The sequence below is a fragment of the Thamnophis sirtalis genome, unplaced genomic scaffold (assembly GCF_051295495.1).
Source record: "Thamnophis sirtalis isolate CommonGarterSnake01/CBP01778 unplaced genomic scaffold, rThaSir2_p1.2 scaffold_2, whole genome shotgun sequence".
NCBI lineage: Eukaryota > Metazoa > Chordata > Lepidosauria > Squamata > Natricidae > Thamnophis > Thamnophis sirtalis.
Genome location: NW_028261382.1, coordinates 164983036 through 165007680, shown reverse-complemented (window position 1 = coordinate 165007680; position 24645 = coordinate 164983036). Strand labels below are relative to the sequence as shown.

Below are 24645 nucleotides of genomic sequence, written 5' to 3'. Positions count from 1 at the left end.
TTAATTCAGGCATGCTGTATGTTTTTGCTCATAATACTAAATGAATTAAACTTTATGGATGTTTTATCCTTGGTAGTAATTCACAATAAGGAACATCTGAATCTTAGATTTTGGAGCTCATTAGGGAACTTCCCCCAAAATTAATATTAAAAATAATTTTAATACAGTAGGGAATGTTCATAAATATATGACAAGAATAATGTTATATTAAATATATTAGCTATAAATTGAATTAAATTTATCTTTAATCTTGGTCCTGCCATTTTTTTTTAATCCTGGGTTCACCTACTACTTGGAATAAATACCAATCAAATGAGGGCTTTAGCCCCTCATATTTTCCTACAAGTATCTGCTATATTTTATAGAAATCTATCATAATAAAACTGTTACTTGTTAAGGTACCATGAACTTCGTTTACAGTTTTTTTGTGCTAAATATTGCAAACTGATTAAGATTTTATCTGTATAAAACAGAACTGAAATAAAATAATCAAAAGTAATTATGCAGATAGTATAAACTTTGTGTACTGTGCTGCTGATGGGTTTTGGTATCTACTACTAATTATCTGTAAACAAAGGCACATCATTGTTCTTTATGGCTACTGTATTCATAAATCAGAAGTGTATGTGTACACTAGTATATTAGATTTTTCACAAAAGAATTAAGTACCTTATAAAAAAATCCAGAATATAGGAAATGTTCCAACAACCTGACTAAATGTGATTTCCTCCCTCCCTCCCTTCTTTCCTTCCTTCTTTTTCTTTCTTTCTTCCTTCCTTTCTTTCTTTTGTTCTATAGATTTTTATTTGACAATGAATAAATGTAAGTTTGAACACAAAGTGCTTGACAAACTTCATATTAAATAGATTTTATTTCTATTTATACATTTTAGCCACTGTTTGTTATTCTAGTAGGGGATGTTTTATTTCCAATGTATCCTTGAGTTCACCCTTTTTCCCCCCCCAAGACATATGTATGAAAAGGAGAGCACAGCAATTGTTTGATAAAGCACCCTGCCAATCTTTTTTGGTTAATAGTTATATACTGGGAAAATATCATACGTACCTTCAATGCAAAATGACTGTTAGGGAAAAATAATCAATTATACAATATGAATTAACTGAAAGTTACCTAAGTCAGCTATTTTATAGTATGTTCCTATTTATGCTACTCTTGACCTTTTTCAGAGTACCGATGGTCCTCAAGTTACAATGCTTCATTTAATGACCATTCAAATTTATAATGGCACTGGAAAAAATGACTCATGACAGTTTTTCACACTTATGACCTCTTGCAGCATCCCCTTGTGATCATGTGATCAACATTCAAACACTTGGTCACTGACTCAATTATGACGGTTGCAGTATCTTGGGGGTCATGTGATCACCTTTTCCAACTTTCTGACAAGCAAAGTCAATGGGGAAGCCAGATTCATTTAACCATGTTCCTAATTTAATACCTTGGTAATTCACTTAACAACTGTGGCAAGAAAGGTTGTAAATGGGGCAAAATTCATTTAACATCTGTCTTGCTTAGCAACAGAAATTTTGAGCTCAATTGTGGTCATATGTCAAGGACTATCTATACAAGGGGCACTTACAAGCAAAGCATTGAACTGTAGAAATCCTAATTATTCTTATTGGATCCATCTAAGGCTTTGAAAGATTTCTTCAAAAAATGAAGAGGATGATAATGTTTTGCTTTCCAATATTCTAAATTTTTTAAATTTTAACATTTTTATTACTTAAAAGTGTTTTTTCACTTTTGCACCTCAGATTTAGAAACAATTGAAAAACACCATTTGACTACTAACATTAGGAGAAATTGCCTACAGTGTTTCTAAAGCTAAAGTGGAATTATTTAATAGATCTAATGCCAAGGAAGCTTTGTTTTATGGCTTTATACACTGAATTTTTTAAAAACACATTGCCTAGCTTTCTTCATAATTAGTGTTGTTCGTGATTAGAAAGGCCTTGGTTAAACTGAGGATTATTGAGACCAAGCCAGTTTACTTGGAGGCTTCATTCTACAGGTGAAACTCGAAAACTTAGAATATTGTGCAAAAGTTCATTTATTTCAGTAATGCAACTTAAAAGGTGAAACTAATATATGAGATAGACTCAGTACATGCAAAGCAAGATAGTTCAAGCTGTGATTTGTCATAATTGTGATGATTATGGCTTACAGCTCATGAAAACCTCAAATCCATAATCTCAGAAAATTAGAATATTACATGCAATCAATAAAACAAGGATGGTACATAGAACAATATCGGATCTCTGAAAAGTATAAGCATGCATATGTACTCAGTACTTGGTTTGGACCGCTTTTGCAGCAATTACTGCCTCAATGCGGCGTGGCATGAAAGCTTTCAGCCTAGGGCACTGCCGAGGTATTATGGAAGACCAGGATGCTTTAATAGCGGCCTTCAGCTCTTCTGTATTGTTCGGTCTCATGTCTGTCATCTTTCTCTTGGCGATGCCCCATAGATTCTCTATGGGGTTCAGGTCAGGCGAGTTTGCTGGCCAATCAAGCACCCCGTCATTGAACCAGTTTTTGGTGCTTTTGGCAGTGTGGGCAGATTCCAAGTCCTGCTGGAAAATGAAGTCAGCATCCCCATAAAGCTCTTCTGCGGAAGGAAGCATGATGTGCTCCAAAATCTCCTGGTAGACGGCTGTGTTGACCCTGGATTTAATGAAGCACAGTGGACCAACACCAGCAGATGACATGGCTCCCCAAATCAATACAGACTGTGAAAGCTTCACACTGCACTTCAAGCATCTTGCAGTGTGTGCCTCTCCATTCCTCCTCCATGGGTTCTTGGTTTCCAAATGAGATGCAAAAGTTGCTCTCATCAGAAAAGAGGACTTTGGACCACTGAGTAACAGACCAGGTCTGTTTTTCTGTAGCCCAGGTAAGACGCTTCTGACGTTGTTTGTTGTTCAGGAGCAGCTTGACAACAAGAATATGACATTTGAAGCCCATGTCCAGGATCCGTCTGTGTGTGGTGACTCTTGATGCACTGACTCCAGCCTCAGTCCACTCCTTCTGAAAGTCCCCAACACTTTTGAATGACCTTTTCCTGACAATCCTCTCCAGGCTGCGGTCATCCCTGCTGCTTGTGCACCTTTTTCTTCCACACTTTTCCCTTCCACATAACTTTCAATTAATGTGCTTTGATACAGCACTTTGGGAACATCCAACTTCTTTTGCAGTTACCTTTTGAGGCTTTCCCTCCTTATGGAGGGTGTCAATAATGGTTTTCTGCACAACTGTCAGGTCAGCAGTCTTTCCCATGATTGTGATTCCTACTGAACCAGGCTGAGAGACCATTTAAAGGCTCAGGAACCCTTTGCAGGTGTTATGGCTTAATTAGCTGATTAGAGTGGGGCACTTTGAGCCTAGAATATTGCACCTTTTCACAATATTCTAATTTTCTGAGATTGTGGATTTGGGGTTTTCTTGAGCTGTAAGCCATAATCATCACAATTACGACAAATCACGGCTTGAACTATCTTGCTTTGCATGTAATGAGTCTATCTCATATATTAGTTTCACCTTTTAAGTTGCATTACTGAAATAAATGAATTTTGCATGATATTCTAATTTTTCAAGTTTCACCTGTACATACTAAAATAGGTTGTTTGCCATTCAATTTTGTATCAGAATTCCACAGTTCATTTACTTTGGTTGCAACATTAAATCATATGAATACAATATGACTTTTTGTTCTTTCTTTTTGCTGTAAATATATATCTTTAGGCAAAATATATTATTTGAATGAACAAATAACATTTTATTTGAGGATATAAGTGAAAATAACCAAATTCAATCTGAGAAAAAAAACTATATCTCAGTTAATAACTTCTGTTGTCAGGTTTGAACATAGCAAAAATTTTGCACCTTGGACACAGAATTCAGCAATTTTATGTTTGAATAAAAATTCTAAATACTCTTGTCCGAACAGCCAGAAGGACTATCTATCAAAGAGTAGTTGAGAGCATCATTCATTGTAAAAGTCTATTTCTCAGAAAGAAAGCAACTCCACTATAATTGCCCAAATATTATATAAACAGGATTACTTTTTTAATTTATGCAAATGGCTGAAACCATTTCACTTCTCATTCATTGTACGTTTCTAAGGCTAAACTGGAACTTCTTGATCTAATATCAAGCATGTGGACCAAATTAATCCAATAATGTTAGACTAGCGTGAAAAAGAAAAACGTTCATAATATCAGGTTACCACCAAAGAGGATTATCTTGCTTAACTTTCCCAGGTGTTTGTATAAGATGGGCAGATTCTGTAAGAAGAGATTATCTTAAAAGTAGCAATAAGCCAAGTCATGTTGGGCTTTATAGGTTAATACCACATTTCTGAACAGCAGTGATCCCTTATTTGTTTTTGTGGGTGGTTTTGTTTTGTTTAAAATAGAAATCACACATCAAATCTTAATGACACCACAATGCCAAAAGAAAACAAAGTATAAAACTGGTAAAAATTAAAATATCTAAAGAACTAAAAAGAAAAACAATTCCTACAATATTTTTAGAACCAAGAGATTTACAATAGAAGTTGATTTATTTAATTATATACTGCCTTTATTTTTTAATAAATAACTGAAGGTGGTATAGCTTATACTTCTTTCTCCTCCTATTTTCCTCACAACAATCCTGTTAGATGAGTTGGGTTGAGAGAGTGGCTGGTCCAAAGTCACCCAGCTGGCTTTCATACCTAAGGCAGGACTAGAATTCTCAGGTTCCTGGTTTCTAGCCTGTTGCCCTAACCTATGCATGTTTCAAGAATCTTCATATTCTTTGTAAATAATTATTCTCATTACTGTACAGTACATTTTTGTCATTAAAATTTGAGTTCAGGGACTGATATAAGAACATTTCTTATAAATGACATGTTTGCTGCTATCTATCTAAGGTGGTTTTATTTTAGATTTCTATTGACTCATTTTGAATGCTTACAATAAGAAATATTGTTATATTTTTAGAATGAAATGAAATTTGCAAACATTGCAATACCATTAATAGGGTCATTTAGAAAGTTTCAGAGGAACAGATTTAGAGTCATTTGGTTTAAAATGATATTTAAAGGTTTGAAGGTTCTAGAAAGGATATCTTATCCCTCTTACATTTTTTTTCTGACAAATATTATATAAATGATTTAGTCCCTGTTTCAAAAATTAAATTAAAAAAAAACTTAAATGAAGCAAATTTATGTATGAAATTTTTTCTCATTGGAGACATGACAAAAAGAGTAATTGATGTGTTCCTGCTTCTACCTTGCATTTTCCCCATAATGTATATGAACATAATATAATTCTAGACTAATTCCCAGGGAGGTTGAAAAATAATTTAGAGTTTCTTTATTTTCTGCTCAAGATCATTAAAAGTATGTGAAACTTTTATATTGCCCTTTAGCAAAAGGCTGACTTGACCAGACAAGCACTCAACATCCTTTTACATTCCTGAATGTGTCTGAATGGTCGATACAACATAGGTGAATAAAAACTCCTGGAGTTGTGTGATTTGAGAGCCTCATCTTGACAATTACCACATGCATTCATGCCATTAAAAATTAAGATTTTCAAAAAATTTGCGAAGAGCTGTGAAATTCTACATGAAAAATCTTTAAATTCCCCTGCAAGTACTATGAAATCCTATAGGAAAGATCTTCATTTAACCTTTCCACTTCTGTTCACCTGTGCAGTTCAATTCATACACTCTTCAAAGAATTAATCTGGATGGAGATTTTTAGATAGAGCAGGGGTCTCCAACCTAAGCAACTTTAAGTCTGGAGGACTTCAATTCCCAAAATTCCCATCCAGCTGGCTGGGGAGTTGAAATCCTCCAGGCTTATAGTTGCCAAGGTTGGAGACCCCTGATATAGAATACATCTGATGTAGAGCTATTGCTGTGTTTGCTTGTTTTTTTCTTAATGCAAAAAGTTTGTCTCTCATTTTTGCATAGTTCCGCTTTTATATTTTTTATTTGCCAAGTTTCGGCACGGCTTGCCCCCTCCTTCTCTCCTCCAAAGCTGATTCCGCTTTTTCTGCTGTCCATTCATATTCTTTTATCTTTCTCTTTTGGCTGCATGGAGACTCTCTGCTGTACAAGTGTAAGTATTTTTTTTTAAGTTCTGCTATTTCTAGCTTACTTTCCTTTCTTGCTCCATTTGTTTTTCAGCTGTCTTACAAAACTCTTGGGAACATACACTGTGCCATTACAGGGAGAAATAAGCAGCTATTTGGAACCAAGTTCAATTTTACAGGAAGTTTTAGCTAGCTTGATGTGCAGTGAATTTAAAACATACTTCACAAGGCAAATCTACAACCAGGCAAAATATTCACATAAAACGGTTTAACACAGATTAAATTTTATTAATATTCATATCCGTTTAATGAAATGAAAGTTTTAAAGAATCAAAGTATTTTTTTTTCACTGTATGGTCATGAACTTCCAATTACATAGATTTTTTTTGTGCTTGGCATGCTATATTTGCTCTTTGGAAAAGAGGAAAGAAAAACTGATTGCATCTGACCAGAATGAAAATCCATTCAGCAAGTTTGAAAGGCTCCTGGGCACAAGAGGCAGCAGAAACAGAGAGTGTACTGTATTTAAGTGTTTTGCAGTAACTTCAGCTCTAATTATGCTAAGCAGTGGAATATAAGATGTTCCTTAAAAACAAAACCGACACTCTGTATTTTAAAATATAAATTACAGTTTGTTTAGATCAGAGAAATACTTATTTTGATAAATATAATTTTATTTAGAAATAGAACATTGCTTGGAAAAGGAAGATCTTGCTTCTTTTTTCACTGAAATAGCCATGATAGCTGAAAACTTTTGTTTTCAGTGTTTGTCAGTTTTGCATTTGTTCCTCATGTATTGTTTTACTTTTTCTCCTTATAAAACTTTTGATGTTAATTCACTTTAACATATTTTAGTTTGATGTAGTAATTATAAAGTGTAAAGTCATAACTGTTTGCCTATTTTTTTTATTTAAAAATTCATAGAAACTGGCATTGTTCTTCAGAATATTATTTTATAAAATATGTGTGCATGTATTATATGACACACATTTTAATAGAATCTGATTTATTTTACAGTATAACTTTGTTCCAGTTGTATTCCAGAAAATGTTAATAAGATTGGTTTATTTAAAAATGTGTGCTAATAAAACCTTGCAGCATTCTGGTCTCAGATTTTTCAATCCATAGTGTTAGATAAGCTCCCCGTTGGGAGAGCGAGTGCATTCAGAGAAGTGTTGTGAGAGTTGTGTTGGAGAACACACAAACCAGCTTACAGAGCCACTGCAGTTTAAATAGGCTTTTACTTTCGTGGAAATAGAGGTATCAGAGTCCATCAGACAGTCCAAGTCCTACACGGATAAAACATCAACATCTTTCAGTTAAGGGATAATCCAAATAACATAATCCAGTATCATATAATCAGTTTGGCATTCAAAGTTTGCTAACAGTTGCAAAACTTACAATAGCTCACTGCACTCAGATCAGTTCAGCCCAGCATCTAACAAACAGAGTGAGCTTACAGTCATTCTTGCTCCCTCTTATGGCTGATTGAGGAAAACAGCAACCAATCACATTTTACAGTATGACTTAAAGAAACAGGTACAACATTGTTACATGTTACATTTTTGCAATTTACAAAGACCCGGATTTGTATATTTCTTGTATTCTTATTTGTTCTTCCCAGTGTCTATATCTACTGTGCGTTGTCATTAAATATTTCGGCTAGGGACAAAGTGATCATGAAGAATATTTGTTTATTATTGTGATTTAGCATTTTAATATATGTGCTGCAGTTATTAATTATGATGATCCCATTTAAGTATATTTTATAAATATTTTGAATATCTTTTTATTGTGGATCTGATCTTTCTATTATTAAGACTCTCGTCATGATCTTTAACTGGACAAAACAGTGCCTTATAAGACAACAATTTTTGAACTAAGGTACTTCAACTGAGCTAACTTACAACATCTATCCAAAATCCTCAATCATGTCTCCCAAAGAAGAAATAAAATTTGGGAAAGTTGTGGTCACTTCAGTTCTTCTGGTGCTTCTGGGCTGCTGCAGTAGGCACATGATCCTCATTTTCAACTTTCTGTGACAAGTTTCTCAGCCAATCTTGCAATCCAACTTCCCATCTATCGGCAGCTACTTGCCTGTCTGCTGGGAAGGGAAAGGAAGATTTCTGATGCTCCTCAATAATGAAGCTGGCAGAAAGTTGGAAGTCACTCATGGTCCCTCTGCTTTTTTGTTTGCTTGTTCGTTGCATTTCTCTATTTAAGTACAGAAATATCTCTGAAGTGATGACCCAATACGGCACAGGTTGGCTAGTTCTACATAAATCTAATTCTTGTATGGAAATTATGGCAAGCATGCATATTAATTTAGAGAAAGAGAGAACATACAAGGACAGGCAGATACTGGCCAGTCAAACAGTCTTCATGGTGGTAGCAAAGAACAAAAGCTGTAGTGAAAGATGTAGCAGTGCCAAGTGACAGCAGCATTAAGAAGAAAGGTTATAACAAGTAGGAGTATCGGGGCCTGAAGGAGGAAGTAGAAAAGAAGTAAAGGCCAAAGTGGTCTCAGTGGTGGTAGGAGCACACTTGGAGCTGTAACTCCTAAGCTGGGACAGTGGTTCCAATAGACCCCAGGAAACAGGAAGTGCCTGGAAGTGTGCAGGAAGGGAGGAAAGGAAAGAGAGATTTTGCAAATCTATTGTTTGGCACTCTTTTGAGGCATACATATATTATTATATTATTGTTTTAAAACTACAGATGGTCCTCAACTTACTTTGTTCATTTTGAGACCATTCAAAGTTACAACAACACTGAAAAAGTAACATATGACCGTTTTTCACAGTTATGACCTTTGCAGCATTCCCATGCTCACGTGATGAAAATTCATATGGTTGGCAGCTGGTTCATATTTATGACCATTGCTGTGTCCCAAGATTCAGTGATCACCTTGTGTGACCTCCTGACAAGTAAAGTCAATAGGGAAGCTGGATTCACTTAACAACTATATTACCCACTTTATCAACTGCAGTGATTCACTTGACAAAAAAGGTCATAAAATGGGGCAAACTCACTTAACAAATGTCTCACTTAACAATATAAATTGTGGCTTCTACTATGATGATAAGTCAAGGACTACCTGTATAAGAAAAAAGTCAAAGTTATAAAGTATGGAATTAACTTTTGTGTGATCTTTTGCATACATATGCAAGGTAACCTACATCAGAATTACAATGTATAAAACTAAACTGGAAGTTAATGCTCTTTATACACTTGCAATAAAATATTTATTGAATTATATAAAACAAATTGAGATCAATTGAAAGATCTGATAAAATTAATAACCTCACAGCAGAAACAGTTCAAGATTGTAAAAATATCTTGGCTATTTAAGATAGTCAAAGTAAAACTTACAATGATTTTGGCACAATAAATCATGTTTAAATATACTCTGAACTGAATATTAATGTTACATATCAGCAAAGAGAAGTTATTCAGTTTTCTTGAATAAGCTTATATGCTGCTTATGAGATTATAGATGATCAATCTGTCTACTTAGTTTGGTATCTTGGTGGTTATCTTGTTGAATATTAGAAGAAATACTGGATTCTTTCTCCAGTACTATTGAAAGTCTACAATTGTGCTTTTCTAAGTGAGATTTTTTTCATGTTCCATCAATAATTGTGATTTTGGAAGCTAGTAATTGTGCAAGCGGTTGTCTGATTCATTAAATCTTGATGCATAAATATCGACAATCATCCTGACATATAGATGCTAAGTCCAATTATCTATTTAATCATTTTGTATAACAGTTCAGACATTTGTAATAATTTTAAATGTTGTTTGGATTCTTTTAAATACCTGTTTCAAAGATCATTGTTTCACCTTTCGATGTATAAATATCAATTTTTTTTATTTCAGATAAAAATGCTTTTTCACATTTTAGGGATGTCCAAAGAATATGTTACAAGTGTTGGCAATTAGTCTCAATATAAATAATCTAACAATGTTTACCCATATGGCATAGGTTTGTTCTCCTGTTGTTCTACTTTGGGTTGATATCCACCACTTCATTATCATGCTGTTAAAAAATTAATATGCAATTAATGTGAGATGGTATTATTTATATATTCCCAAACCCGTAAATTATGAATTTATCAAGCAGTGTGGGAACATAACATTTTTTTAATGTCATAAAAGCAGTGCAACCCCAGTTTTATAGTGTTGTTATGTGTTCCTTTTTCTTATGAACTAGATAAAGACAATTACTTGTCAGTGTTTGGAAGACAGTAAAACCCACTCCATAATCTTAACTTATCCATTTGTATTTGTTTTCTGTTCTAAGCTAACGTAATGGAAAATATTATCAATATTATTTCTTGTGATCCAGACTTAATGGTGTGTTTAAAAATTTAGCTATATGATTCTCAACATATTGGGGGTTTTTTTGTTTCCTTTTCCTGATTGCTTTTCCTCTTCCTGCCTCTGATTTCTATATTAAATCAGTAAATGAATATTAAAAATGCATTTCTTATATACAGATGTTTTAGATGACAACTTAGGTAATCAGATTGATTTAACTCGATCAGGGGTCCCCAACCTCCAGGCCACACGAGTGGCAAGTGAACATGTATGTGTGCACAGCTCCACTTCCATGAGCAGTGGGCGCTTGCACACAACTCCATTTATGTGAGCTTGCGCACATAAGCACTGCCACTCACACAGAACCACCTCCTCTTCTCTCCCGCCTCCAGCCACGCCACGATGCTGGAAAGGTTGAGGACTGGTGACTTAGATGATAATGTAGGTAATCAGATTGTGCTAGTGTGAAAACTCACAATATCTAAAACTTTGTTGTAGCCCATTAAAAAGCATGGCCAAGATATACATTTTGTAGAAATATAGGTAAGGAAACTCACAATGATCAAAGAAATAAATTGCATGCTTTACTATTTCTATCAATGTTTGCCATTTATTGTAACTTTATTTTGCTACATATATTCATTTTCTACACCAAAGTGTATATCATTAATTGGGAACTATAGAGGGCAAGGCTCACAAGTGAGTCTTGGGGATAGTATGAGGAGAGTGCAAATGGAAAAGAGTTTGGTGAAAAGAGAACATGTTCCTAGAAATCCATTTTCTTAAATATGCCTACTATCTACCTACTACTATTTTCCCTTTTATTACCAAAACTTTCTCGAGTGGCATGGTGGCCTAGAGGTGAAGGTTCTCACTTCCCATTCAGAAGGTTGAGAATTCAGTCCTAGGCAGTGACATGTTTTTCTATCAGAATGCAAAGAGAAAATATCTGCTGTGAACTCCGCATAGGCATCAGGAAGGGCATCTGACTAATAAATGCCTAGCCCCAACACCAACCCAAAGCAAGGGATTACATAGTTGTAAAAAAAAATACCAATCCTTTCTCATCATGTAGCTACATTTAGTAATTTCTACTTACTTATCAAAAACTGACAGCAATTGAATGAGAAACCTCCATGGGTTTTCCTGAAGCTCTACACTCACAAATTGACTACCCTTGGTGCATTTGATACAGCAGGATAACGAAAATATTCAAAATCTTGAACTAGAATTAATTAATGTCTACTTTAATTTTTATTTTGCTCTAAGTAAAAATTACAATTATCTCTCCAAAGATTATGGCTATCTTTCTTTCTTAAAACTGTCTGTTCTCTGCTAAGATACCTCTGTATTTCTCCAGTTTAGTGAATTGTATCCCTGTTTTATAATACTATATGCGATATGTTTCTTCATCCTCTCTTTAGATTATCGGCTATGGTTAGGAGAAGTGTATAGCATTGTACTGTTATGATTGAGATAATTTTTAAATTCCATGTATTGAAGGGAAGAAGTGAGGCTCCAAAACACCTGGCACTTTACATTTGCCCGAACAATTAGTTGCTTCTGTAACCAAAAAAGTTCAAAATTCTTCCTAAAAGACCAATTGTGGGCAACAATTAAAACAATTAATCAAGGTCTTAGTAATAACTGGTCTGTTGAAATAGGTTTCTACAATATTTTTATTCCTTATTCTTCCAAGTCTATCTCACCATGTACTTGGTGTACTAAGTTTTGTATCTGGGTTTTCGTTGGCCTGGGAAAAGGAAGGAAGGCAGGCATGTTTCACTGAGAGAAATAAAAATGAATGTAAATATTTGTTTGAATAAATAAATAAATAAATACTCTCAAACTATGTATAGTATTTTTAAAATATTGCTCTTAAAAATTGCAAGAAAACAGCATGATAGCAGTGCTGGGTATTTTATTTGTATTAAATGTAGTTCGCTAAAATTATATTTCAAATGTACACTGCTTTCAAGTGATTTCTTTCATCTTTACCATAGTAGCCTGAACTAATCAGTTAAGGAATGCCTCACAAATAATACTTTGAGGGAAAACTATGAGGTCTTCATGTCTCCCCCTTTTCAAAATTATAAAACATCTAAAGACCTGGAGAAGAACAATTGTAAGCAGAGCTTTTGGGAAATCTCAGCTTCTCTCCTTGTCTGGAAAGGGCTGCTCTACTTACTGGCTGTTAATTGTGCTATGGTTGTCAGCTCCTTTTTTAGCTTTTAGTGGAGCCATCCTTAATTTGCTGTTTCTTTTCAGAAGTCCCAGGTTTTTATATTTTCTCAAAATAATACTGTGCAAATTAATGATGGAGATTATGTCGCATTTTAACATCTCAGAAATGTGACTTTGGTTATTGAATATATTTGAGGTATGATATCAACAAACAAAAAGCATCACTGAATGGTACCCTGAATGTTCAGACTAACATTTCTGCTTTTTTTAAAAATAAGGATGCTGTAAGATTTTGTTCATTCTTAAAAAAGGCCCAGTAGAGATGTAGGACTTATGTAAAGCTCATTTTTCAGCCACATTAATAAACAAAATAGAATGTTGCATTTTCACTTCACAGTTTAACATCAAGCTTGGCGTATTTCCAATACTACAATCAATATAAATATTGATTACTGTCATCCAATTGCTATTTTGCTTCATGTTTCATAGTTGTTTTGATCGTTGCAGTACTATAGTTAATTTAACTACTTATTTCTACTTATTTTCTACTACTTATTACTAATTATTTCCCAAAAGGCAATTATGTTATTTTTCCATTTTATCTATAGATGACTCCCAAATCTAAAAGGAAGAGCATCCACAGTCGAATGTTAAGGCCTGTATCCAGAGCTTTTGGTAAGCTTATTTTTTTTGGAGTGATGCTTTTTCTCAATTATTTATAAAACTGTCGCTGTGAGCCAAACTGAAAAAATGAAAAACATCCCACAACAAGCCCATACTGTTATTAAGAAGACTACTTAGACACTCTAGAGCAGTCTTTCATGAGTTGAGTTTGACTTGAGTCTTTACAAAAAAAGCTATGACTGGGAAGAGAAATATAACCCTAATATGTTTTAAACTTTTTCTTTAGAGATGGAGTTTGACCTTGATAAAGCATTAGAAGAAGTTCCTATTCATATAGAGGACCCACCATTCCATTCTGGGAGGTTTGACAAACGGACTTCTGGGCTCATTTCAGAACTACCTTCGGAGGAAGGAAAAAAGCTGGAGCATTTTACTAAACTTAGGCCTAAAAGGAATAAAAAACAACAGCCTACACAATCTGCCGTGAGTTAATCTGTTACTGAAGAAATTGTATTTCATATGTATGTAAACAACGTTCATGTCTCAAACAAGTTGATAATCCACATAAAGAGGATTGCTCAGAGCCTTCATACAGAAATTGTGTGTCTGCAAACAATAAGCAGTTTTGTTTGATTTGATTTGATTGTATTTCTATGCCGCCCTATTCCCAGAGGGACTCAGGGCGGCTCACAAACCAAGTAAGGGGGGGGGGGATACAAGCAGGAAAAAAAACCACCATATCAACAGTAGCATAACTTTAAAAATCTAGTTTAACTACAGTGAAGGGGGAAGTTGGCTTGTATTCTTTCCTTTTTTCTTTTAAAATTCATGGAAATTTATTGGTTTATCTCTTTATAGATCAGCTTGGAAGATGTCTTCATGAAAATGCTGGTATATATTGTATATTGGCACTTTCAGCCCTTAATTAAATAATAATAATAATAATGTCATTCATGTAATGTTGTGATTATTTTTTTATTTTATAAGTGCATAATGAAAGTGGATGGTGTAGAAAATCAAAGATTGGTTGTATTATGGTTTATATATTTGGGAATTGAAAATTTGATTGGCCTATATTCAAGTGTCCATCAAGCACATCCCTGCACATCCTTAAGGTTCTGTATTTTATCAGGTGAGTCCTGCAACCGTTCAAGAGGGAGAACAAAATGGAATGATGGGAAGAGTAGATGAAGGTGTTGATGAATTTTTCAGCAAGAAAGTGACAAAAATGGATTCAAAGTAAGTTATCTATATATTCCTAATTTAAATGCACCTAGAAGTTGATGTACAGTATTAAAGAGAATTTTATGCGTATTTGTTTTTAATTTATTTGTTTTAATTAGAAATTTTAATTTAATTAGAAAATTATTGCTAGTGGTAAAGTAATGCAGATAATTCTTGTTTAGCAACTTAGTTGTTAAACAAAGTGGTTGCTAAGTGAAACTGTGACTGTACTTACGATTTTACTTCAGCTTTCTTTGCTTTACAGACCTGAAGGTCGTAAATGTGAGGATTGGTTGTAAAGTTATTTTTTCATCACTTTTGTAAATATGAACAGTCGCTGTATGAGGTAGTTGCTAAAGAAGGATTACGTGTAGATGGCGGTTGATATAATTGCTAATCTTTAAAATATCAGTTAAGATCAATTTTTAAAACCAATTTCTCTATCCATAATTTTGGAATTTTTCAGTACTTCCTTCTGTAAACCATTTTTCTTCAATAATATTTAATTTTGGCTATGGTAGTCTACATAAAGTTACCATGATCTGATAAGTATCATCTGTTTGATTCAATAACATAATGTAATAAAGTTAAAGAGATTGAAGGATAAGGAGAGAAATATTGAGAAACTGCAAGCTAAGAAATAAACGTGCCAAACAGCACTGAACTAATGCAAATATTAGTGTGTGAGGGGAAAGAATGTTATTTGTTCAGCTGCATTCAGTGTATTCTTTTTGCCGCTGTGTGTTGTGACATGACATGACATTACATTATTTTTTGTATGAAACTGAATATGATTTTGCTTGGTTATATGATTTTCCTAATTAAGTATGAATTGTACATACATTTTACGCCCCTGACCATATAATTTGCATTTTTATTTATAATCCGTATGTGTAAGGAATTGAATTCATGCAAGATACAGAAGCAAGAAGTAACCTAAAGAATATAACAACTGGACTAAATTGTAGTTATTTCAGAGGCCATTTTATGTGTTTGACTTTCACTTATAAAAAAACCCCACTGGTGCTGAAAAAATAGGATGTCTTAGTAACTAAGCAAGTCTGAATAGCCATTAAATTACAAACGACAAAAATCAAGAAAGTTAAGTGCAGAAGCAATGTGCTATATGGCAAATTGCTAGTGATACAAAAAACCTGCAAAATTATAAATAGTAAGCTGTGAATGTCACTTTTGATCTAATCAAAACATTTTCTGACTTGTTATTTTTAAAAAATGTTTAGGGCAAGACATGCTAAAAAGTCAATTACAAAATTAGATTTTAGCCAATAGTCATTGGATTTCATTGCATCCTAAATTTCTTTTTAAATACTTCAACATTTAAATAAAAAACACCAATTCATACCAAGAAATAATGACAAAGAAATATTAGCATTCATTCTCATCTCTCATTCACTGCACCACAAAGAAGACTCGGTAATTTTTTAACGAGTGTGTCTTTTGCTCGAGAAGCAGACTAAAGTCATATTTAGCTCTCCCAGTGTGATGCTTTTTTTCTTCTCCAAACACAAAATTTACCATGTAAATTTACCAACTCACATTGTCATAGTGACGTCACAGGACGTATCAGGACTTTTTTCCCCTTTGCTAAACTGGTCGTGGATGTGGCCAGCTGGGAGTTTGACAGACCTGATCAAAAGCATCTCAGTGACAATATTGTGATGCTGTGGCCAAGGTTAGGAATTTGCTGGGTGGGGGTCATTGCTACTTTGCTGCTGCTTTTAGGGTATGGCTGGTTGGTTGATAGCTGGGAGGGTGGAGATGTTGGGGAAATTATAAAATAAGGAAAGTACATAAGACACTTATGTACAGATCCACAAACATTAATCTGTAACAGTAGTTTTAACAATTGTTTTATTTAGTTGGATTATTTCAAACCCATACCCTAAAGAATCACATTGGCTTGTGGCTGCAAACACCCATCAGAACTCATTCAAATTAATCAGAATTTATGCAAGGAGAGATCTGCTTGTTAGTCCCAAAGGTATAGACCAGCCATTAGTAAATTAGTAATTTTAGGCAGCATTGTTGCTTGCTTGCTTTCTGGCTGTACATCAATACAAAATAAGGCAGACAAAGAGAGATCAGAGTCACCCCAAATGAGGGGCTGAAATCAAAATCATGGAAAAGTTGCTTGAGTAAAGAGCAAAATGTGCATTACAACCTGAAGAAAAGAAAACGTTCCTAGAACTAAGGGAAGGCAAAGCCAGCAAAGACTGCATCTCTGACAGAACCAAAAATATCCCACAATTGCCAGATTGGTGGAGACAAATGTTTGAGTTGAAATTTTTTGTATAGCCTTCCTGAACAATCACAACATTTCTTCATAGGGGTTCTTTGCTAGTGAGGGCAGGAAAGAGAAAAGGCCACGCCAAGGATATTACTTTTATGAAGTTTTCTGAGCATTTTCTTGATTTGCAGAAGTTGGAGTATTCAGAGCTGATCTCAATCAGGAGTTTCCCAAAACATGCCAGCAAGAATTGAAAAGCCCACTTATTTTCCCTAGTTGCAAACTACTTGACTATGGAATTCTCAACACCTCACCCGTGTCCCCTTTTGCCACACACATGAGGCTGCTTTATTTCCAGCAAATTATGTATTATTCTTTTTAAAAAAACAGTTTTTTACCAGACCTGAAGCCACAAAGAAGACTGTTCTTTTCTTCTGCCAGGCCATAATATTGGTATTACTTAGGGCTCACAATTCATTTTCCTTTTGGATTTTTCTTTTAAAAATAGAGAGAAAGGAGAAGGTGGGCGGGGGGGACTTTGAGCTGCAATCTCTCAATCTTCCACCTTGTACACAAGATTTAAAGATCAACAAATAAATATAAAAAAAATAATGCTTGAAATTTTAAAAAGTCATTACTCTAAAAGATAAAGCAAGAGAACAACTGGTGGATCTTTTTTTTCCACGGTTAGATGCCCCTAGGTGAGGAGGATCAAGGTATCTGCAAATCCATAATGTGAAACTTTACTGCGTGCAATAAAATGTGGGCACCATAATTTATGTTTAACTTTATTTTACTAGCAATTGAAGGGCAGGAGAGAAGGACATTAAGCAGCTGTCTGAATAAGTCTTTATGGTGGCTGTTTGATATGCTACAGCAGCATATCAATTATTAGTATATTTGTCTTCATGGGTAACTCTTTAAGCTAAATCATTTCAAAGAGAAAGAGTAAGGTAAAGTTCAAAATCTGCTCTAGGACTAAAGGTGTGAAGTATCTTCATGACTAAACCATATGTCTAGGTCATTTCTTTTATCTGCTAAAAGGATCCCCCCCCCGCTTTTCTTAGCCAATAAATCTTCCAAGTCAGCTTAAAAGATCAATAGTGTAACGGTCTTTGTCATCAGATATGGTACACTAGAAAAAGGGAGAGGGAATGGGTAAAGTTGTATTTCTTACAATGATTTACTGGTAAAAACAGTTCATCTTGCTTAAAGACTCTGAGTAAGAACTGAGTGAAAGCAAAAAGCAGATGGTTGGTTAAAATAGGGGATAGAATAGTCCTGCTTCTCTGCTCTCCCTTTGATCTGTATGGTCTTGAAATAATTTCTCATTTCATCATACTTGTCAAATCACGTGACCCGTCAAAACCGCGGTCCACAAAAGCGCGCTCGACGAAAGCACGTACGTGACGTCATCACAGCGCGACAAAAAAAAATTAAAAATTGAAATAAAAATAAAATTAAAGCAAGCCGATTCACATAAAGGTAAGGGTTAGGGTTAGGTTAAGGGTTAGGGTTAGGTTTAGAGCGTTAGGGTTACGTTTAGCGTTAGGTTAAGGGTTAGCGTTAGGTTTAGCGTTAGGTTAAGGGTTAGGTTTAGGGTTAGGTTTAGGGTTAGGTTTAGGGTTAGGTTTGGGGGGGTTAGGGTAAGGTTTTCGCTTTAATTGTACATTTACCGATCACAGCGCGATGTTTTCGTCGCGCTGTGATGACGTCACGTACGCGCTTTCGTCGAGCGCGCTTTTGTCTACCGCGGTTTTGTGGTGGAACCGTCAAATCATACATTATCTCGGAATTATCAATATCCTGGAATCACAGTGAAAGAAATTGTTTCTAGGCAACAAAATGCAGTTCTTAGGATCATGTAGTTAATCCTGAATGTTACTCCTATAAAGCCTCTGGAGCCTGGGGAGGGCAAAAAATGAATTAATCAACCTGCAGGAGAAACTAACAGATGAAGTTAATTTTTTGAATAATTAAGCTTAACCTTATTTGAGTTAACACAATAATGATATACTTCATTTAGTTAAAGCAGAATAGCTTTCAGTCTCAGTATGCTAAATGAGAAGCGTGGAAGGAGAATTTAAGGATTCACGGTTTACTGAGGTTCATTGAGATAAAGTCTTTATTTCCTTACATGTTTTGTTTTGTTTTCTGTTATTAGGAAGTCCTTCACAAAAGGCTCAGATAGCAGTGATTCTAGTGAAGTAGCTGATGAAAAGAAAAAAAGAGATTCTCGGAAAAGTGGCTTTCTTAATTTAATCAAGCCTAGATCCAAATCTGAGCGTCCTTCAACTGTGTTAATGCCTGAAGATTCTTCGTCTCCCAGAGGTATTGTCAAAGGCCCCACTGTGGATACTTCAAAGAAGGATTTGAAGTCAGCAGAACAAAATGGCACTGCTGAAAAAACTGAGGACTTAAAAACACCAGATTCTACAGAAGAGGAGGATGCTTCAAAGCTTGAAAAGGGTGATGGCAAAGGCAGTCCTCAAGGAGGGCGTAGGTACGGGGTGCAAGTGATGGGCAGTGGCCTTCTTGCAGAAATCAAAGCCAAGCAGGAACGGAGAGCAGCATCAGCGCAGAAGGTTAGGGATATTCTCATTTTAATATGACTTTCTCTTGAGAAGAGGATTCCTGTTGCAATGTTACTTACAATAAAAAGGCCAACATTGAAGGTCATCTTGAGCCATTTTATATCAACTTTTTATATATGAGTTTTTCGCCATCAAAATCTGTGGTACAAGTCTGCTTTAAATTTAAATTCATGTAGTAGAAACAAAACCATTAAGAATTTACTACTTGACACGTAACCTAATGCAGTGTTACTAGGCTTACAGATGATGATGCATTGACAAAAGATGGCAAGTGCTGAACATTGTGTATGTGTTAGGTTGCTCTGAATTGGATATGTGAATTGGCATTAAGCGTTGCAGATAAATGAATGTGAATTAACAATGCATCTGAGTAAGATCTGGTGAAGATCTTGCTCCATCTAGTGTTTGATGAACTAAATACTAACCCCAGAAACAAATGGCATGCAAATGAGGCTATGTAGAACAGATTAATTAGCACATCAAAGGATTAGAATTAAGTACTATCTACCAATAGAGAGTCAGCCTAATACTTGATATAAGCCAAGATAATTGTATATATACATAAAAATATACATACTCTACTTAACAATATTTTATGTGAATGTTGTTCTTTTCAGTCCATACAGCGTTCAGCATAAACCATTTATGTTTTATTGTCTTTATTTATTACTAGTTAGTAGTATTGCATTTAGGATAGAATATTATGGAGGCTGTTTCAGGCTAGAGCAGAGCTTTTAAAGCAATATCTTACCAAATAATGTTGAACTAGGGATCCTATGATATATCAGTATCATATAAACCTAGAACTGTTGTGTCAGTACAGCAATTAGATACTGTGTAGTATACTGTTTAGAAGAGCTGCTAAAGCTATATAAAATTGTTCATGCAGAAAATGATGATCTAAAGCAGACAAAAGATTTCATAGACCTTCATAAAAACATTTTTATAATCAGTCTGCAACATACTTCAGTACAATCAAAACTCTTTAAAAGGGAGATTTTAGATATGATATTAGGATTACAATGTGATATTATGTAAAGAAGTACCTTACCAGGATGGTAATTATTTTGGTAAAATTCATGGAGCACAACACCTGAACAAAAGATTTCTGTATTTTCCTACAAAGGGTACTTTCTCATATGCAGAAGTTTAGACATGCTGCTAGATTTGGATTAATATTTATGTTGCTTAGCCGTATTTACCTCAAGGTAGCCTTAAATCAATCATTATTAATAGCTCAGTAGAAAGCAATAAACTCATGGTAATACTTATGAAACAAAACATTAAGTGATTATTATTAATCAAAACAATAAACTTGCAAAAGACAGTTAAGAAATGCTTCTAAACAGATCAGAAAAAGAAACAGCTTTGGAGTCCTTAGTGCTCTTTGAACTTGTTTGTTTGTAAACATTATCTGTGATAAACAGAGATTAACACCAGATAAAAATCAGATCGTAATCAAGGGACTCTCAAGGAGAAAGCCACATCCCCACCAAAATTCACTGGACAAGTCACTGTATATAAGTAGGGAGCAACTCCACACTCACTAGCATTGATGATGTTACCTACTTGAGTAATGAAACTTCTGCAAGAAAACAACCCAGCTCAGAGCACCAAGAACTCCAAAGTTCAACCCTGAGCTACGTTTATTCTCTTCTAATTGGAACAGACACATTTCTCCTGTAATCGGAAAGATAGTTGAATTGGCATCAGAACCATATATGTGTGGAGAGGAATCTCCCATCATTACTTTATCAAAAGATGGAAACAAGAACTAGATGTAAGTGGAAAATTGGTTTATGAAGCATTTAAATGATCCTAATTTAAGACAATTGCTTCCAAGCTTTTAGACCATTTAATGTTACAAACAACAAAAACCAGAAATAAACTACCAACTAATTTAGCGTTTTAATATTAACATGATACATGGTATATATCTTTGTATCTGTGTATAGTAGAGCTTTAGTGCAGTGTTTTTCAACCACTGTGCCGCAGCACACTAGTGTGCCGTGACATAGTGTAAGGTGTGCCGTGGGAAAAACACTTTATATATAGTCAATATAGGCACAGAGTTAAAAAATTTTAACATTTTCTAATGGTGGTGTGCCTCGTGATTTTTTTTCATGAAAAAAGTGTGCCTTTGCACAAAAAAGGTTGAAAAACACTGCTTTAGTGTATGTTCGGTGTATATATCAGTGTATCATAGAGCTTCAGAGAGCAATCTGAATATTTAGATCCAACAGGAATTCCAAACCTATTTCAAAGGTAGTATCAAGGAGCACTATTTGCATCATTTTAATTTAATACAATTCTGCGTTTTGAGACATATAATTCCAAATTCTTGTTGAATTTGCAATTGGCAGTTTACAAAGAAGACATACTAATTTTGATGTGTCCTATTTGTTTGTTTTAAAGAAATTAGTGAATGATGTTAGAGATTCAGCAGATCTTTCACTGAATTCAGAACGATCAGATGGAGCTGGTGAGTTACTCCATAATATTATGTTTTCTTTTAGGCTAGTAAAATAAAAGTGTATCAATACCTTTACATTTCTTACTGCTCATATATTAAACCTTATTTAATCATTCTGAATGAATCTGTCAGGGCACAAAATGTACAGGAGATTGCAGGCACACACATTATTAAATCTAAAACAAGGTCTGCATGATTGTAATTATACCATATCTCATTAAAATCCCTTTCTCCATTTGATGTCACCTAAATTTACCAAACCTGATGCCAAATTTAAGTCACATTTTGGCCATAGGTTATTGCCAGTGGATGATTTCCATTTCTAAAATACTTGCCTCTCTTTCCTCCCATGACAACTCATCAATAGACTGGGAAAGTGGTTTATACAATTATTTAGTACTCCATTTATCCATACTCACAAAGATGAAAGCAAAAGAAAATATTAAATATCTGACTTACTTAACATCTTAAAAGAGCTATAATAAAGGAAACCAAACCAGTATTCCCACTATAGATCTATTAAAATGTCTCAAAAATCTGTCTTAGATTTGTAGGTCATATTAGGATTCATGAAACTATTTTCAAATAGGAAATATTTAACATTATCCTGCAAATTGCATGCCAACTTTTTATCAAGTTCTTGACAAGCTTTTCAATAGCATATAATACTGATTCTCTTCCAGGTACACTGAGTATATGTATATGATTATCCTAGTCTTTCTAAAAGATACATTCCTATGTCCTCTTGAATTGACCAAAGCTTTTCCCATGATACCAAGCCAATTACCCCCCCCCCCAAATCATATAGTCAAATATAGATCTAGCACTCACACTGCCAGCGTGCTTCTCATCCAACTATTATTATAAAAATTGGGAACTTATTGGATGCTTCATTAGAATTGTTGGTCAAAGTAGCATTATTCTACCTGATAAGAACAAAGGGCAATTCAGACAAAGTTAGTAACATTCACTGTTAGTTACAATGGGCCCTCCTCGATATGCTGTTTTTCTCTATTGTTATGGAGGGTGGAAACTTTTTTTTATTAAAACTGACAATGCCCTTGACCTCCATCTTTGTTCGCTGGTTCGTTTTGTTTCAGTAACGAAACTTCATCAGTCTTCTCCAGAGAATCAGTTTGCTCTCAATAGGGAAGATCCCGCCACAATCTCGACAGAAAAAAATTCAAAAGCTGAACCAAAGATAGAAATTGGAGCTAGGACAAAAAGTACTTCTAGCGCCCCTTCCAGTCCAAAACCTCCACTGCAATCAATAAAACCCACCCCAACAGGACGGCCAACAGTTCCTCAGAAGCCACGGTCTGCCTCTCGGACAGGTGAGACTATTTTAACGTTGCATCCATTTTAACTGTATGGAAAGTTAATAATTAAAATCCTTGAGGGATACTTTTGGAAAGGGGCAACACGGGTACCATATTATTCGGTTTTAACTAATCTTTTTCATGCTGGCAACTGGATTTCAGTGGTAAAGTGCATTACTGAAATAAATGAACTTTTGCACGATATTCTAATTTTTCGAGTTTCACTTGTATAGAAGACTTAATACCGTTGTACTTTGTATGCTAATTAGGAATGTATTTAGCACTACCTTTTAACTGTCCCTGAGATTCCAACATTTCTCTATTTCCCTTAATTGCCAATTATTAAAATTTTGGCATGGATTTTAAATAAGCTTAATTTCAATTTCAATATAAACTTTAAACAATTTGAGATCAAATTACATGAATATGTTTCTGAGTGGAATGTAAGGCACTAATTTCAAAGCCTATAGCAGTGATGGCGAACCTCGTGTGCCAAAAGCGGGGGGAGTGCAAGGGGGCGTGCTACACTCATAATGCAATGCTGGACCCCCAGCACACATGCGTGTGTGACCAGCGCAACCCTGGTTTTTTTGCCCTCTCCAGGCTCTAGAGGCTTTATAGGAGCCTGGGGATGGTGAAAACAGCCTCTCCTTCCCCCTCTCCCCCCCAGAGCCCCTCTGGAGGCTTCAGGGAAGCTCCTGAAGCATTCAGAGCGCAAAAAAACAGCCCTACGGGCAAACCATAAATTCAGGAATGGACTTTCAGTAGGGTCAGTTTTAGCCATCCAGAGCATTCAAGGGCCTTCCGGAGGCTTCCCTGAAGACTGGAGGGGGAAACACGACCCTATGAGCAAACCGGAAGTCCATTCCTGAATTTCCGGTTTGCCCGAGGGCCGTTTTTTTGCACTCCGGAGGCTTCAGGGAAGCTCCTGAAGCCTCCAGAGGGCTCTCGGATGGGGGGAGGCTGCTTTCACCCTCCCCAGACTCCTATAAAGCCTCTGGAGCCTGGGGAGGGCAAAAATGGCCTCAAAAAAGGCTGAAGTCAGCTGGCAGGGCAACGCCTCATGTGCCTTGACAAATGGCTACACGTTCCATAGGTTCGCCATCCCAGGCCTATAGCGTTCAGGATTTAGATGCCCACAAGATTTTCTCTCCCAGGTATATTCTGCCTACCTACCGGTAGTTCATACAGGGAAAGATTGCCTGTTGAAGATCCCCACCTATCAGGAAGTGTTATGAGAAGGGACCATGCAAGAAAAATCCTCTTGAGGTTTTCTTCCTTTGGATCAGTTTAGTTCCAAGGATCCTTTCCCAAAGTAGGTCATTTCTACTCTCATGGCTTTTTAAAAGCTAAAGCCCAACTGTTTCAGTGTCTATAATCCCTGTCAAGGAGATCGGAAAGCACTTCTTTTAATCTTTCCTTTTTTCCCTTTGTCATTCTTTGTCAATGTTTCTTTTTCACATTCTTATTATTTTTCTTTATTCTCTAATTCAAAATCTGTACTAGATTTGCGATTGCTTCGATATTGCATTGCTGTTGCTCGTATGTGTACCATTTA

General features: G+C 35.2%; 1 protein-coding gene across 2 annotated transcripts in view; it reads left to right on the top strand.

Annotated features, from left to right (window-relative positions):
* CARMIL1 (capping protein regulator and myosin 1 linker 1) overlaps positions 1-24645 on the top strand; it is a 130332-nt gene that overhangs the window by 99759 nt on the left and 5928 nt on the right. For both annotated transcript variants that reach the window (XM_087707362.1, XM_087707363.1), the window contains 6 exons: positions 13214-13280; positions 13516-13712; positions 14362-14468; positions 18866-19286; positions 21711-21777; positions 22869-23102. In XM_087707362.1, coding sequence (XP_087563488.1) covers positions 13214-13280; positions 13516-13712; positions 14362-14468; positions 18866-19286; positions 21711-21777; positions 22869-23102 — 1093 coding nt within the window. The remainder of the gene's footprint in view (positions 1-13213; positions 13281-13515; positions 13713-14361; positions 14469-18865; positions 19287-21710; positions 21778-22868; positions 23103-24645) is intronic.